Source organism: Nelusetta ayraudi, unplaced genomic scaffold (genome assembly GCF_046127955.1).
Source record: "Nelusetta ayraudi isolate G7.1 ecotype Tasmania unplaced genomic scaffold, CSIRO-AGI_Nayr_v1 ptg000011l, whole genome shotgun sequence".
In the NCBI taxonomy this organism is placed as follows: Eukaryota; Metazoa; Chordata; class Actinopteri; order Tetraodontiformes; family Monacanthidae; genus Nelusetta; species Nelusetta ayraudi.
The window spans coordinates 20,855,956-20,870,000 of record NW_027466061.1 but is presented as its reverse complement, the minus strand read 5'-3'; the positions used below and the strand labels follow the sequence as shown (position 1 = coordinate 20,870,000).

At 45.6% G+C, this 14,045-nt stretch overlaps 2 protein-coding genes across 4 annotated transcripts in view; one reads left to right on the top strand and one right to left on the bottom strand.

Moving 5' to 3' along the window:
- The window catches only part of nadkb (NAD kinase b), an 11,273-nt gene extending 9,014 nt beyond the window's left edge, over window positions 1–2,259 (top strand). For all 3 annotated transcript variants that reach the window (XM_076021859.1, XM_076021860.1, XM_076021858.1), the window contains exons 11-12: window positions 1,358–1,440; window positions 1,520–2,259. In XM_076021859.1, coding sequence (XP_075877974.1) covers window positions 1,358–1,440; window positions 1,520–1,679 — 243 coding nt within the window. In that variant the 3' untranslated portion in view covers window positions 1,680–2,259. The remainder of the gene's footprint in view (window positions 1–1,357; window positions 1,441–1,519) is intronic.
- Window positions 2,260–3,561: 1,302 nt separating this feature from the next.
- sec62 (SEC62 homolog, preprotein translocation factor) lies at window positions 3,562–13,278 on the bottom strand. Its single transcript, XM_076021855.1, has 8 exons — window positions 13,127–13,278; window positions 10,782–10,890; window positions 10,068–10,173; window positions 8,997–9,192; window positions 8,702–8,797; window positions 8,483–8,543; window positions 8,252–8,371; window positions 3,562–6,156 (listed from the first exon to the last, which is right to left on the bottom strand). Exons 1-8 carry the CDS (start codon window positions 13,160–13,162, stop codon window positions 5,564–5,566), a joined length of 1,317 nt encoding a protein of 438 aa, XP_075877970.1. The 5' UTR covers window positions 13,163–13,278; the 3' UTR covers window positions 3,562–5,563.
- Window positions 13,279–14,045: the final 767 nt, after the last annotated feature.

Genomic DNA, 14,045 nt, shown 5'->3' with positions numbered 1-14,045 from the left:
CCTCACTGCGTAGTTTGTTGTTTGTACTGTACTGTAAGTACTGCAATAGTGTAGTTTCCCCGTTTGGGATCAGTAAAGTATATCTATCTATCTATCTATCTATCTATCTATCTATCTATCTATCTATCTATCTATCTATCTATCTATCTATCTGTCTGTCTGTCTGTCTGTCTAAAGTACGTCTATTTATCTATCTATCTATCTATCTATCTATCTACTTATCTATCTAAAGTACATCTATCTGTCTATCTGTCTATCTATCTGTCTATCTGTCTGTCTGTCTGTTGATTTGATGTCTGTCTGTCTCAAGATTCATGGTTATACCTATTTTCAGGCACTTTATTTTTCAGTTTAGACTCTAGTGGAATTGCTTATTGTTGTTATTATTATTATTATTATTATTATTATTATTATTATTATTATTATTATTATGAACAGCAATAATAAAATACAACTGTATATATATATATATATATATCACGGAAATTCAAAGATGTTTAGTTAATGAGTTTATGAATTAAATGTTTAATTAATCTGAAGTAATTTTAAAAAGGAACATGTTTTCCTGGTGAGAGTCTTCTTCTAAAATGCTTTGTTGTGCCTTCCACGTGTATGGAAGGAGAGGAGGTGCCTGCGTTGGCAGGTGAGAAGCAGGTGTTATTGTTGGGAGACATTGGAAGACAGACAGAGTGGGGAGCCTAAACAGTGTGGCTCCACATTCGCACAACTTCACGCTTAACTTTAAATGGAATTAAAATGTACAGTTTGAATGAGCTCTCGTATGCCTTTGTTCAGACAAATAGAAAATGTAGGAAGATGTTTCACCTGCCCTGACAGTTTGGACTGTGACACCAGTCTTCATACCAGTCATAATAATGGCTGTGAGTCGGCCAGCTGTTAAATCACAGTGGAAACTGTCAAGGCAGGTAAAACGTCTTTGCTGCATTTTCTATTTGTCCGAACAGAGGAAGGAATGCAAGAGTTAATCTATCAACGAAGACGGTGTGAGCGTTTTCAGTCTGCACCAGTTAAAGTTCCTCTGTAGCTTCAATGCCGGCCAGCCGGCTCTTTGGCTCATCACAGGTCAACACATCTGGAGTCACCTGGGCGCTTTGTGTAATGAAATCAGCAGTATTTTTACTGACAAAGAAAATGGTCCCATAGCGCCACCGCCAGGCTTCTGAAGTCCATTCAGAATTCTCCGCTGGTATTAATCCCCACAGAAATGTTATCTCCTGTGCAAAGTATCTGAAAACCCGACGGTGCGCGTAGGGAAGTCGGCATGGCGACGCCTGTCTGTCTGTCTGTCTGTCTGTCGGCCTGGACTGTGACCGTCCTCCTCTTCAATCTCCATTAGATCACCCTGTCCCCCGAGGCCAGGAACACTGCCTGGGTGTCGTTTGACGGCAGGAAGAGACAGGAGATCCAGTTTGGGGACTGGTAACCATCCGTCCATTGCAATCGACTGCGGTCTCTTTCCTAGCGCCGCTTCCTTGACGCTGTCATTTGTCCTCCGCAGCATCAAGATCACCACATCCTGCTACCCGGTGCCCTCCATCTGTTGCCACGACCTGGTTTACGATTGGTTCGAGAGCCTGGCCCAGTGCTTGCACTGGAACGTGCGCAAAAGGCAGGCTCGCCTGGCTGACGCCTCGGACTCATCAGACACCGAGAACTAAGCAAGCGGGACGTTGGAGTGACGGCTCACGCTCTGATATCTCGGAGGAACGTTGCACAACTGGAGCAGGTGTCAACAGCCAAACCATTGTGCGATTGCTCTTTTTTTTCCTTCTTCTTCTGCGCAACCTGATGAAAATAATTGCGTTGCATTCAACTTCAAACAAATGATTTGTTCCATTTGAGAAAAAAATTATTCCGCACAGACGGCAGCCAAAAAACAAACAAACTGCAATATCGTTAACTTGTTGCACTCATCCGAGCATTGTGTATATTTTAGGCAAGATTAGGAATAACTCTGAGGATGTAAATGTGTACATATGGACCGGCAGCATACATTTATTTAATGTCATATTTATATTTTTATGTTTTCAAAATAAGAGTGTCGACTCGAAACCTGATTTAGCCAAAGAGTGAGTGTGATCCAGAAGCATTTCTAAATTCCTGCATCTGTGTTTTTTTTTCTCTCGCTCTCTCTCTGTTGCTTTTGTGTTCATTTGACTCATGTTCAAGTCAATTTAACCTGTTGTAATATTATTAAACCCAAAGTCTGGAACTGAAATAAAGTTTAGCACTTGCTCATCTTTGTGCGGACCATTCCATTTTCCATTGTGCTCAACATTTACAAAAGGCAGTGCATTTTTTTTCCACTCAAATATTTACACAAAATAGTCACTAATGTTACTTTGTAAACCTTAAAATGTTTACATTTGTTAGTTACATGGCACTAATCATGAAACCAGCATTTCCTGTCAGGTCATTTCACTGTGAAAACAACCTTCATATTTTCAGCTGGAGACAAAAAAAAGTCAAACTGAATTGAGTTGATCCCACTGCAGAAAATCTTCTGAGCACGTTTATGTTCTGGTGATCAAATGGCTTCTTGTATCCACCCTCCAAGGGACTGTTTTGTCTGCAACTGCATCTGTGTGAAACATTTAAAAGCAAATATAACAATAAAGGACCGACTGTGTAAGAATTAGTCTAATTAACTGACAAAACATTTTATCCATCAGTGTTTTATTGGTATGACTTTTTGAATATCTTAATTTCTCATGTATGCTGTTATGGCTGTGTAGTTTCAGCTGTTCTAAACCAACTTTCTAAAAAAAAAAGGTTTAGAAAGTCGGTTAACACAGATGTCACAGCTGTGTTAACCAACTGTCTAAACCTTTTTTTTCATTAGAAACTCCCCTCTGGGAACGCTTACGCTGATGTCGCTCCCTCTTTCCCGACGTCTCACTTGATCTCACTCATCTTTTTGACAGCAGCCGTGATATTGGTGAGATTATGGCACTGAACCTGAGCGGATCCATGTACTGGGCTACTGTAGATGTGGTTGCTCAGCTCGGCCGCCAGTTTGTCATTTCAAATGCACATACTGCTGATGATGAACACATTGAAAATATATCATTTTTAATGACAAAATGACTGAATTGAGATCCGGAGGCACGTTTATTTCATGACTCTCACTCCCCTGGCAACATGGCTGCATCAAGCCACGGGTTATTCTTTAAAAATATGTTAATATATTCAAGCTTTGTTGTTGTTAATCATCAACACGGCCTGCCCTGAAAGCAAATCGAGTAATTTGCGTAAACATGTGCTTATCATTAAACATGGACCCCAGTGAGCCACGTGCCTGATTACATTTCAAACTAAGGAGCTGCTTTTCTCTCCCACAAGCAATTTGAATGTGAAAAACACAAGGGTCAACACGTCTGTGCTTTCTTTTTTTTATTGCAATAAGATACAGATATATTCCAGACATCCAGTTTTAATTATACTCCAATATTGCGTGAGACATTCTTCTGAATGACACTGATCCGAGTGTGGACAGTCGAGAGAGTGATTGTTCAGATCAAAAGAAGAACAAAACATGGATGTTTTACAATGTCACGTTTTTATTTACCCCAGGAATGTGCGATGAGAAGCAGCAGCAGAGTTACAATACTACAATATACAACAGACTGATACTGTGCAAGAGTCAGAGACTTTCAGAAAGTTTGATTTCTTCAATAGATACACAGAATTTTTTTTTTTATTCATGTTTTTTTTTTGCCAATATTAAGAATGTAACAATGGGCTACTTTAGGACACAGAGATGCACTTTGCCCGCTCGGACAATACGGAAACAGACAAAAGAAATAAAGCCAAAAAAACTACGGGACAGTCGGAGGTGAGTTCATGTCGGAAACTGTTGAAAAACAAAGAGACAAAACGCATGGAAAACCGTGTGTGAAACAAGCAACTGGCTGCTGGTAGCGATGCAAACACAACAGAGGATGATCTGATATCACTGGTGTCATCTCAACATGACAAGTACACTCTTTATTGATGGTATAAAAACAAGACGTAGTGTTACAAAAATGATAGCTCCTAATACAAAATAAAAGATGAGGAGAGAAAAACAGTTTTTCTAGAGTTCCAGATCTTAATATATATATATATATGTCTAATATATTGATAGAATTCATGAATATAACGTCTGCATTTCTATTTCATTTCTCATCATTTATATATATACATTTATATATATATATATGTAAATATATATATATATGTGTATATATATATATTTATATAGGTATATTTGTCGCCATGTGAGAGCATCTCAAGACATCTCCAGCCAGAAGGTGAAATGAGGTGAAACGGCTCACTGTCAGCGGAGCTGCACCACTGCTTCCACAGAAACACTTCCATTGAGACCAAGAATCTTTACCCGCTAATTAACCTGTGCTTTTTTTTTCCTTAGTGATAATAATTAAAAAAAAAACAGATGTTTGCTCCAAAGATGTGAACAGTGTGAGGAGTTCTGACAATGAACAAGTGAAATGGAGAATATTTCTCTTCTATTAGAATTCAGCATGCGTTTCCTTGTTGTTGTTGTTGTTGTTGTTGTTGTTGTTTTGAGTTGTGTTTGGCACTGGAGTTTGCTCGACTCTATCTGCTTCTGTTTGACAGGTAAATCTATGCTTGGTTGTACAACAAACGCTGCGACCTTTTTTTAAAAAAGAAAAGTGGGAAGTGTGCCGGCTGCGTCCCGGTCGCTCCTCTGCCACTCGGGAAAGTCGAGTCCCGCCTTCAACGCCATCTGCTCTCAGACTCTCGCGGGAAGCGGGCAGGCACCACTCTGCTATTGTTTCCATTTCTCAGACGCTCCACAGCGCCATGGGACTTTTGGGTTTCCCTCGGAGGAAAACTGCAGGATTTCTTTGGTCCGTGTGGCTTTCCGGACCGGCGGGTCACTTCTGCTGGGAGCTCGCTGGAGGGAGCAGAGCAGCGGCTGACGGAGCTCCCAAATCCTCCAGCAGTCGAGTACCGCAAACACAGCGTGAACGTTGAAGCATCGGTGACGCTGAAAGAAAAGAGTGAAGTGGAGGGTGGAGGGATGGGGTGGGGTGGAGGTTACCCGAGGTCAGGCTTGGACCGCACTAACGATGTGTGAATGTAACAGAGGGGCCATAAATAAGACCGGGCTGAAATGACACAAAAACAAGACGTGGAAATCTCCGTCTCCATCGGGGGTGCGGGCAGCTTCTCCTTTAGACTTAAAATAGCATTTTTGCGGAGGAGCCGCCTCCCCCCTAAGGCTTCTTCTTCTTCTTCTTCTTTTTTTTCAACTTTTGTCCTCATTGTCGTAGCTGTTTACTTCTCACCGCTGCGTCTGTCTGTACGGTTTGTAAGTCGAAAGATCTCAACAACAAGAGAGTGGAGCCCTCCTCTGCGGCCCCCGGTGGACCCCCAGTGGACCCCCGGGAGGTCGGACTGGCCAGGTCCAGGGGCCACAGGAGGGGACGAGGAAGAGGAAGGGGTGGGGGAGGGGGAGGAGGAGGAGGAAGAGGGCGAGGGGCAGGGGGAGCAGAGAGTGATGGGATTGGACAGTTTATGTTTCAGCAGTCTGGCCTTGACTCTCACTTTTCCTCCCTTCTTTCCTCACTGCTCCTTCCTCCTCCTCCTCCTCCTCCTCCTCTTCCTCCGTGTGCTGCTCCAGCTCTTCCCTGGTGATCATCTCAAAGTCGTTTCCGTTGCTGTGCTGCGAGCCCTCGTCCTCCCGCCGGTCGCTGTCCGTGTCCGAGTGGCGATCCGATCCCTCGTTCTCTCTTCCCTCCTCCTCTTCCTCTTCCGCCGCCGCCGCCCCCTTGCTCTCCTCTTCCTCCTCTTCCTCCTCCTCGTCGTCGTCGCCGTCCTTCTTCTCGCTGTCGGATTTCTCCTCGCTGTCCGACTTCTGGGCCTTGGTGGAGGCGCCGCCCTCCTTCTCGTCGGCTTTGTCCAAGGCCTTCTTGCTGCTGCTGCTGCTGCTGCCGCCGCCGCCGCCGCCGCCGCCGCCGCCGCCCCCCCGCGGGCCCTTGTACTCGTGAGTGTAGAGGGGCCTGAAGGATTCGATAAAGCCCACGTCCGCTGTCAGGTTGGGGAGGAACCAGAAGTGGTGGCGCCCGCCCGTCACCACCCAGATGATCAGGAAGAGGATGCAGCGAGCTGAGGAGAGAAGCAACAGGAGTGGAATCAGACTCAGCTCACACACGGACAACACAGCAGCTGCAGTAGGGAAGCACGGCGAGCTCATATCAATACTGCATTCTGGGAAAATCACTCATTCCATTTGATCTCCGCCATTACAGTCACGTGCCTTCAGAGACTGAGAAGACACAGTGGCTGCGTTCAGACTGCCAGCCCATGCAGATGGAAACCGAGTGGCTCTTTAGCAGTCTGAACAGTCCCAGCGGACTGAAAGCACCTTCGGGAGGTCGTCTCAGTCAAACGGCATTTGGACAGACGCCTCTCAGTGTGAACGGCTCCAAACACACCGAAGGGTTCTGACTGTCCGTGACGTCACTCTACGCGCCGCCAGAGGCAAAGCGCCAGGGCAGAGAGCGCCGTTGGAGGGGCGGAGCTGGAACGCAACGGAGCGGACGGAAGGAGAAGAAGAAAGGCGCAGTCCTATGATGTCACACACTGCACGCGCTGGACGACGCCTCCGCACCGACGTCGTTGCTACAGCAACCTGTCACATGGGTCAATGATGTGGCCCAGTCTCAACACAGCCACACCCCATTTGGACACTGGCTAAAAAGAGCGTGGACCGTCGGCCCCAAAAAAAAAAATTTGGATTTGACAAGGAATCTGATTGGAATCAGATTGGCCTGCAGTCTGAATGCAGCCAATATGACCACGTGTGTGGAATCCACAGCAAAGACAGAAACATTATGTGCACATGAGCCGCTTCTAAAAGGAATGTTCACATTTTCACATACATTTCAATTGAATACAGTGTACACACACACACACACACACACACACACACACACACACACACACACACACACACACACACGCGCGTTCATTTCTGCATCAAACTCCATCATAAGCAGCTTCATGAAATAATCTACTGGAATGCTCTAAGAACATTGCTCGTGCAGGGAAATCAGTCAGGATGTGATGAACACATTATGGGATGGCTTTGACGGCTGTTGCCTCGAATGTCTAATTAAACGTGATTTTAAGTGAATGAATATCGAGTGTGCAAAATACAGCCGTCATTGCAGAAGCCGAATGCTTCAAAATTGCCAGAACGTATCTGAACCATAAAAGAGTCAACAGAGCGTGGTGGTTTACATTGCAGGCTCATTAAAACAGCCCACTTTCAGGCCTTGTTCAGACTGCCAGACAAAATCAGATTTTTAGCCCATCCAAATTGAAACCGGATGGCTCTATTAGCTGCATAGAGTTGCTACAGCAACCTGTCACATGGGTCAATGATGTGGCCCAGTCTGAACACAGCCACATCCCATTTGGACACTGGCTAAAAACAGTGTGGACATTCAGTTGGAAAAATTGGATTTGAGAAGGAATCTGATTTGAATCAGATTGGCCTGCAGTCTGAGCGCAGCCTTAGGGCGTGTTTACAGTGCCTCGCCTCGCCACAGTACGACTGTGTTTTCATCGGCTCCGTGATCACGAGACCGTGGGCGGAGTCGACGCGGTAAAGCGGGACCGTGTTGTCGTTAGCGCCACCACCGACAAAAAAGTGTGGACCTCCCGAGTTTGTCCAGGGCAAAAACCGCTCAGCCGTCCTCGCACGCACACAGAGAAGCGTTACAAAAAGAAACGGCGGTTGGGTTTTGGCAGGGAGTCGCTCTCACCTTTCGTCAGACAATCTGAGCCAATCAGTGCCCTGCTCGTCGCTACGTCGCCACTAAGCTCGCTTCGACTCGCTTGGCCCCTCAACGATAGAGGTAAACCAAAATGGCGCCCCCTACAGCCGTGTAGCGGTTGTACGGTGTTAGGGTGAGGCGAGGCGCTGTAAACACGCCCTTAGTGGGTTCACACAGAATGTTGGAATTCTATCAATCACTTTTAATTAGACACTGAAAATGGTTTTCATCAAAAATCAAAATGTTCCTCGACTTATTCAGCACACCTTGGCTGATTTTCATGCACTCACAATGATCGCAGATCACGAGATCATAAAAGTGGTTATAATGGGAGTTGACTGCAGAAACGAGTCAGAGGTCCCAAACCAATGAATGGGAGTGTGTGTTTTGCTTTGAGGGAGGTGCATGCATGTACTCACCGACGGCCAGCAGCAGGATGCTGGCCACGAAGCAGCCGGCTGCCACGCTCAGGTAATAAACTCCCACTCGCATCTCTGCAGGCCACAGCGGGAACAGCGTCGCCGCGATCACCGCGATCACTAAAAGGACAGACGGAAGAGAAGAACACAGGCACAGACGGCGCTGGTGAGCCCGACAACCCGGCGTCCAGTCCCAGGTGACACCTCGCTCTGTCACAATGACTCACTCACCAAGTATCAGACCCATGGCGAAGGTCTTGAAGTGGACAGGATCGTAAATCCACACGTACACCTGAGGGCAGAAACAATCCTCTGGACTCAACATCTAGTAGGAGAACACAGGAGAACACACACACACACACACACACACACACACACACACACACACACACACACACACACACACACACACACACACACACACACACACACACACACACACACACACACCTCATTTCCATCGACAAACAGCTGTTCCTCATGAGGCTCCAGTTTAAACTTCTTCTTTGCGTCTTTCTTCTTCTTGGGGGATCCTGGACTCTCATCCTGATTGAAGAGAAAAGGCCAGAGATTGATGTAAAACCTTAGACGGTCCACCAACAACGGGATGGGGTTTTGCTTTTTTACGGGTTTTCCTTGAGAGAAAATTTGGAAAAGTGCACAATGGTCAGCTTGAAACAAGTTTTGAGTTTAATGCAGAAAGTTTGTGCTGGGTGGTATTTGAAAGGAGTGTGTGGTGACGTACACTCTTCTCCTTCTTGGCCTCGGCAGCCTCGAGCTCTTTCTTCTTATCCTTCTTCCCCCTTTTCTCTTCCTCTTTGCTGCTGTCGCCCTTGGTCTTATCTTTCTCCTTCTCTTTCTTCTCCTCCTTCTTGGTGTCTTTCTCAGGCTTCTTCTTCATGACTTTGAGAGCTCGGTGGAAGAACTGCTTCTTCAACAGTCTACAGAGAGAGAACTCACTTGATGCATTACGGTTTCTCGCAAAATAAAAGCGATATTCGCCAAAGCACAATTGGCATTTGCAGGTGTTTCCATTGAGTGGTGTGAAGAGCATCGGCCGTAATTCTCCTAAAACCCCAACCCGTGAGACCCCACTGTGAGGAAGCGCTTCTCCCTCCTTTCCCTTTCTAATTCCTTGTATGAATCTGCATTTCCAAGTTGTTTGCTGTCAAGAATGGTTGCTATATTTTTCTCTTTCATTACTAAAAAAATATTCCGTCTCCTCCTCCGTCCAAACATTTTCACTTGCAGTGAACTGGTCGCATGAACCCGTACGTCATGTCTGGTGACGTGTCAATGTGGAAAAAGTGCCTGCATGGCACTGTTGCGATGTACCTCTATATCAATAACTCTGACCACCTCACCAGAGCCTAAAAACCGTTTAGTCATATTTGAGAGGCGTTTCCATGACCAGTTTTTTACAAACCGTTTAGTCATATTTGAGAGGCGTTTCCATGACCAGTTTTTTACTGCGGTATGCGGGTAGGTTTTGCTCAATTCTATGGGTAATGGAAGCGCAGCTACTGTTATCACTCTGTCTAATGATTAATGATCAATTGGTTCATGTAATTCCAACCACAAACGGCCAAATAAAGCGTCTACCACTCGTGTCATTTTCCTCTGTTTTTCAGAAACCTTTAACTTTTTCATTATTTCCCTTCATATCTGTGGTCGGATGATGAAGAATATTTTCTAGTTAATATGCTTGAATAGCCGCTGGCTCTACCGCATCACAAAGATCTCCTCTGGCCTGCAGGTTGTGGACAGTAATTCCCGTGTTGACTAGCAGACACGGGGGCTGAGTTCAGTGGCTCACCTGTTACAGTAATCCAACACAGACTCTCTGGTGGTGAACACCGCCTCTTCCCCCTTTTTAGCTTTGGCCCACTTGGAGTCCAGCAGACACTCCACGGCCTTGGAGGCTGCGGATGCAGACAGAGAGCTGGGGGTTGGCCAGGGCAGCAATCCACACTTTTCAAAAGTTTTCAACATTCAAATGGACATTCATCTCAAACTCTGAGCAGCTCATGTTAATGAAAATCTTATTTGCAAACCATGTAGGAAATAGAACAGTTTCTTTTTTCCTTTTGTACGTTCAACACATAATATCTGGATGACTTGGCTCATCACTGAGCCTGACGACATGCAGCTCAACTGTCTGAAGGACAGCTTTGTCACTTTAGCTTTATTTCTTTCAGTTGTTCACATTTTAGCTACTGGATATTTGCACACGATGAGAATCCCTTCACAGAGCGTTGCAAAGTTGTCTGCAGTTCGTTGACACGAGATCAACAATCAAACACACACACACGTGCTGCAGAAGAAATAAAACAAAGAGCTGCAGTCAGTGAAGTCAGCGGTAGGTCAGACGGTTGCCACACCACAGCATGTGATATTGATTAGGGGAAGGAAATCATTCATTTTTTTCTGTTTCTGACGGTTTGACAGTCACCACCTCAGGAATGACACAATGTCTTCCTCCAAGATGCTGCTCTTTCTGACGCCTGGCGTCCTGCAGCTGGGCACTCACCAACAAAGTAGTCCACCCGGTGGCCCATCATGTTAGTGGACTTGGTGGGGCAGTTGAACCGGAGGTATTTGGCCACAGCCTTCTCCTCCTTGGTTGGCTCGCTCACCTCCTGCAGGGCACCAGCAATAAGAAGAAATTACAACGGCACTTATGTTCATTCTGACAGGCAGTAACATCCATCCATCCATCCATCCGTCCGTCCGTCCATCCATCCGGCCTATCCCAGCTGTCTGGGGGCAGCTAGGCAGGGTGACACCCCGGACAAGTTGCCAGTTCATCGCACGGCCACACGAGGAGAGAAACAACCGTTGACACCTGTGACCAATTTAGAGCTGCCACTAGTCAAGCTGATGTGAACGACCCATGACTGAGGCACAGGGAACCAGGACAGGACTCATGCTGCATAGAAAAGGTATTTCCAGGAAGCCTGACCTCTGTAACTCTGAAAACAAACTTCAATTTTCCCAACGCACAGCACTGGAAACTAAACTGCTCCATGTCTGGATTAAGGAAGCTCAATCGTCCAATTGTTAAAGTGGATCCACCTGTAGGGAAGCAGTCACTTCCTGTTTACTTTGCATATCTAGAGTCATGCAAACCAGTTGGCAAGTATGTTGTTCTCTCCTGTCGCACCTGGCAGAAGCTCTGGAGCAGAGCCAGCAGTGAGAGCAGCAGCAGCAGCAGCAGAGTCCAGTGGGGGCAGCTGCCCAGTGGACATTCCAGCCTGCTGCCACACGGACACGCAGGAAGACCATCAAAGCAGTCTTTGTTTAAACAAGTAGGTATCAGCCACACTGCTTAGAGCTGCCTCTCCCAACCCGCCCACTCCTCATACTTCTCACCGGTTCGGTCTTGACAGGACCTGTAGCCTTTATTGGGTAAAACACTGAGAAGAAACAACCCTGAAATCATGTCAATGTTATGCAATGTTTATTGGTGCTCTTGACTAACAAGAGGTAACTGAATGTGATTATGCAATTTAACTCCTACATGTTCAATAAGTGATAAGTAATGAAAACAAAGTTATATCTTTGGCTTGAAATGTATTAAAGAAACTCAGTGCACGATGGCAAAGTGCATTCAAATGGTACAATGTGCACATTATGCACAAATAAAAACTGAGCCAAAAAAAGGAAGGTTGTCGTGTTATGCAAAGAGTTGCGATGAAAGGACTTATTTATTGGTGTTTTGGGTCTATTTTACAACTTCTCTATAGCAGCCGTGCATACAATAGTTGGATTCATCTTTCCTCTCATTAGGTTCTAGACCGAGAAAGGTTGAAACATTACTGCTTCTTTCTTCTCCAAATCTTTTCAAAATGTGCTTAGTTGGAGCTGCACTTTCTGGGCTCCAGTAAAAGTCTGAAGTGAGAGGTCTTTAGAGATGAACAACTGCATTGAAATAACGGCACAAAACAAACGCAGTTGGTCATGCAGTTACAACAAAATGTCTCACAATTTCCTGTTGAGTGTTTCTACAATCTCTTGTTCACCCTGCAGACGTAATATCTCATGACACTGTCCATATAATAATCACATAACGCTACAAACTACCAGGCAACTGTACAGTGTTACTTTAGTGCTTCATTGTAAAACACAGCGGGAAACCCCCCCCACCTGCGAGCACATGCAAGTGTAACTGTAAATGTCGCATATTCCTATTATTGCCACTGAACCTTTCCCACTTCCCAGCAGCGTCTACCCGTCGTGGCATATGTAACAGATTAAGGCACAAAGGTTGCGACCTAAAATTGTTGCGACTTCGTTGTAGTCTGATGTTAAAGATAGCCCATTAAATTGTGAGCCACCGCAAACTGTTGCTTCACTTACACAGAAACCGACGGCCGGTGTCGTCAAAGTGCTCCAGTGTGGTGCCACACAGACACAGCGACGGTTCAATGATGACACTCGCTTGTTGACTCATTTATTTATTTTCGCCTCAGATTGCACATTATGTAAACACGGCTAGAGCTGACGCAGCTTAGCCAGGCGACGTTTACGACCAGTTCCACTGAAACTACACCGGCGGACCTGAGACAGCTCCGGGCACGAACAAAAAAAAGCGGAGACGCTCGGAGGTGCTGGGCAGACGGCGTAGTGCAGAAGTGGCAGCGTAACTGGTCCCGGAGACGTCCTGACAAAATGCAAACAATCATAATAACAGTGTGCACTAGCTGGGCGATGCTAGCTGCCGTTAGCCATCCTCTAGCTTCACCTGAAGCCCGTGAACGCCTCCCCGGCCAAGGTGTTCACTCAACAGAAGCGGGTCGCTGACTCGCTCGCGGGTTTTTCTGGTTGTCCCAGAACTCGGAAAGGGGCTCGTTTGTGCCACGCAGCGGCGTTTACCTGGATCCGCTTCTTCTGCCTCCTGCGCTCCGCCATGATCCTCCGCTCCGACTCAGTCACTCAGCCAGCTCCGCTCCGCCGACGTGAGCGAGGCTGTCCACGCGCACAGGGCACATAGTATCGCGAGACTAGGCCACTAATGGGCGAAAGCAAAGCGAACGTTTGAAACGTTGTGTTGAAAGCAAATGTACCAAAAATAATCCGTTTGGAAGAGCAGCATTTCCGTGTCGACTTAAAACGACGCCTGTGGCCGAGAACGAAAGGAGTCGCACAATTTCCACCAAAAAATGAACACATTTAACGCTGATCCACCCCTTTGTCTTTGATTTTGTTTTAATTGTTGCGTTTTAATGTGATTGCAATGTCATTTGCTCACAATACGTACAGCATGTATAGATTTTAATAATAAAAATAGTTACCTTTTCACAGGTACAACTTTAAAAAAAATAAGACTCATCAATGCAAAAATAATTAATCCGTAAAAGACATGGGCCATATGCACGAGTTGTTTAGCTCTTTTATTTATGAGTATTAGCATAAACTCAACATATTTGCACCGCAGACTAAAACCGAAATTCAGAACCATACTTGTATTGTGGTTGCTTTTATTTCTTAATCTTAGTCCTGTCATCTGCTCAAGTCTCTAAAATATATTGGTAAAATACTGCTAAATGCAATTGACGTATTCAAGTTATATTTATATTTCATCCATTTTCTGTTACCGCTTTGAAGCTGACCTCAGCTTGTCCTAGGGTGAAGGAGGGACGCACCCTGGAGAAGTTGCCGGTTTCTTTGACTAGATTGCTAGATTGTTGTCAACTGTTTATCTTTTTTTTTTCTTTGCTATCAATGAACCATATCGTTTGGTTATTCTTTGTCATTTATTGAATAACCTCTAACTTCAAAAAACAATAAACAA